The following is a 3,066-nucleotide window of genomic DNA, read 5'->3' on the forward strand; positions in this document are numbered from 1 at the left end:
GTGAGAGATTGATTTCATCTACACTTGTTGACCATAAAACTAGAGGAGAGAGAATTGGACTAGAGTGAAATTATGAGTCACTTGAATCATTGGAATTCACAAATAAGATTTGGTGCAAGTCTTATGACTTACATTTGGTGTTTACGAATCATGACTCTCAAACAATATCCTTAAAGATACTCTTTTTAGTATTTCTCTAATTATAATTAGCATGTAACTTATTATATTATTCATATATTTTAGGAAGAGACAATTTAAACAGAGTATGTTACATAGTATGATGAAAAGCTGAAACTACAAATCTTCAAGCACTATTCTACCATCCAAGACACAAGACCCATGGTATAATAATGTTGCTTAATTGTCTACCTTAGGCCTAACTTCTATTCCTTCAAGAAAGAAATTCCCCTTGGTCTCACCAGCCTTTATCTCGATAACACTCATCTGGACTTCTTCATTTTCAAGGCCTGAATTGAACTCTCCCATCTCAATCTCCAACCACCCATCACTTCTCACACCAGGACGCGGCAATCCTACTACTCTGTCAGCACGACCGTAAAATCTTGCATGTCTGCTGTTCTGCCTGCGTTCGACATTTGGATCCAAACAGACAATTTTAGTACTACTATGGCCACCTTCGACACCGACAGATAAATCCACAGGAAGGGTCTCAAACCCATAGCCATCAATCAATTTGAACACGAGATAAGCTGCATACTGAGTATTTGGAGACAAGGCAAGATTGTTAATCATCCCACGAATTTCGAGCCACCACACAAGACGAAGATTAGCAACTTCGGGGAACCTGTCCAACACAAAAGTTGCAGAGATGAGAATACAATAATTGAGAAAAAGTTGAAAAGGATTCATAACATCACAAATGGAACATTTATACATGTGTACGTACGCAAACAATGCAAGCTCATCAACTAAAATTTGCAAGTTGAATCAAAGTTTCCAACATCAAAAAGAGTAACCAAAAAACTTTGAAACAACTCAACTAATAAAAACATCAATTAGAGGGGGGGCATTGCCAACCTGGAATCAGGCATAGCAGTCCAGATCCAATAGCGGTCATCATCACCCCAAATAATGTGGAGAGATCTAGCAGCAAGCATGTAACACTTTTTTCCACTCTTTCTATCCAATTGAAAGCTCTGCATTTCAATATACCCAGAAGGCTTATGATTAGCATTCTGAACTAAGCATTTAAAAAATAACCATATATTTTACAACAATCAATTGAGCATTGTATGTAACTGTAGAAAACATATGCATAGTAGCAGACTTTCTTCAGCGTATATATTTTACAATGCATAAACTGTTGAGATCTCAAAGATATTAGATGCCAATATGAATTAAGGACTTTTGTCATTTTACAATGCTCAACTAATATTGAGTCTTATCTTAATTATACTTATTTTACTTATATACGCATTTGCAGGACACAAACAAATAAACAACATTGACAGCGGTAATTATTTTTAAAAAAAAAAATGGCATAATTGAATGTAATCAAAAGTGTCGGTGACAAAAGTCGGACACCAGACATGTTTTCAATCATCATTCAGAAGTGTAAGCGCTAGGTAGATCTAATCTGATATCTTTACAAACCAAACCAACATGGTGGTTCAGTGGAACATCGGATCTACTGCACTACCGTAATAATAATAATAAATGTACAAGATTATTATAAAACAAGTTATTTGCAAAACGATCAAGTAATTTATTGATACATGCAGAAGTGAATTCTGATGATCAATGTTCAGTGAATATCTTAAACCCTAACATGAAAGAACAATCAATTAAGTTTACGTACGATCAACGGCAATAAACCCTAAAATTTCAGACGATGATGAAATATATGATGATACCTTTTTGGCATCGTCGATGATGATAGGTCGATCGGATAGGGTAAGATAGAGAGCCTTTTTGGAAGGAGCATTTGCTAGAGAAGGTGACTGTGAGATGATAGAGTTGACATCGGAAGGAAGAAAGTGATTCCAGACGGCATCGGAATCGGCGGCAGAAAGGAAAGTCTTCGAAACGACGGAGAGTCTGCCGGCGTCAACAGGAGTCGTACGTGACAGTATGGAGGAAATGCAACCTTCTGCTAAATCTTCAAACCCTGTCATTCTTCTGCTTTTTACGAAAAACAAAAAGGTGAAAATGGGTCTTGCCTAGTCTTTCCGGTATTTATATACAGTATTTTTAGTGTTAATTTTTTTTTTTTAATCTTCCCATCCTCATGCCGTCTTTTTAGACAGTGTTAATTTGTTTTTCTTAATCACAAAGAAAGAACGAACATAATCGGAAGTTGTGTTAATTTGTTTTTCTTAATCACAAAGAAAGAACATAATCTGAAGTTTTATCTAAAAGTAAATAAAGTTGAGTCATTGAATTTGGGTTTTTTTTTTTTTTTTTTACAAAGAATTTGGAACTCGTTAACACTCGAGCTCAATTACATTCATAAATATTTTTTATTTTTTAATCAAAGGTTAAATATGTCTTTTTCTCTATAAAAATATATACAATCCTCGCATATATTTATTTATTTATTTTTTAACCAAATGGATCGCCTACGTGTAATTGTCGAGATTAATCTTCTCTTTAAAGTATTTGAGATCAATTTAATTAAGAGATTCACATATCTCGACAAATGTTTTTGTATATGTACAACTCAAAGATTGAACTCTGATTCAAATGGTTAAGAGACTCTGATCTTTTAAGTAAATGGTCAAAGATATGATATCTAACTCCTGCGTAAAGAAAAACATTTTTTGAAATACCAAGATGAAGATGAGTTGCAACTAAATGACGGTTAAACCTTTATATTTACGAGCAAAAAGACGATCACTCACCACATGCCCGTCTTTTCGCTTTTTTTATTGCGTTAACCACTTGTAGATTATCAACCATATTTTATAGAAATCAAACCATATTTTATATATATATATACATATATATCAAAACTATAAACTATATAATGGACGTAATTGAATAACAGTGTAAATTTATATATTACTTCAGTACTCCTCGATTAAACTAAAAAAAAGACTAATTACT

The 3,066-nt window shown here is 33.7% G+C and overlaps 1 protein-coding gene across 1 annotated transcript; it reads right to left on the reverse strand.

The window, feature by feature from the left end:
- Positions 1–200: 200 nt before the first annotated feature.
- Positions 201–2,192, reverse strand: LOC25485066 (putative F-box protein PP2-B12). The gene is made up of 3 exons (XM_013614211.3): positions 1,875–2,192; positions 1,039–1,157; positions 201–805 (listed from the first exon to the last, which is right to left on the reverse strand). Exons 1-3 carry the CDS (start codon positions 2,133–2,135, stop codon positions 358–360), a joined length of 828 nt encoding a protein of 275 aa, XP_013469665.1. The 5' UTR covers positions 2,136–2,192; the 3' UTR covers positions 201–357.
- Positions 2,193–3,066: the final 874 nt, after the last annotated feature.

The sequence above is a fragment of the Medicago truncatula genome, chromosome 1, assembly GCF_003473485.1.
Source record: "Medicago truncatula cultivar Jemalong A17 chromosome 1, MtrunA17r5.0-ANR, whole genome shotgun sequence".
Taxonomy (NCBI): Eukaryota; Viridiplantae; Streptophyta; class Magnoliopsida; order Fabales; family Fabaceae; genus Medicago; species Medicago truncatula.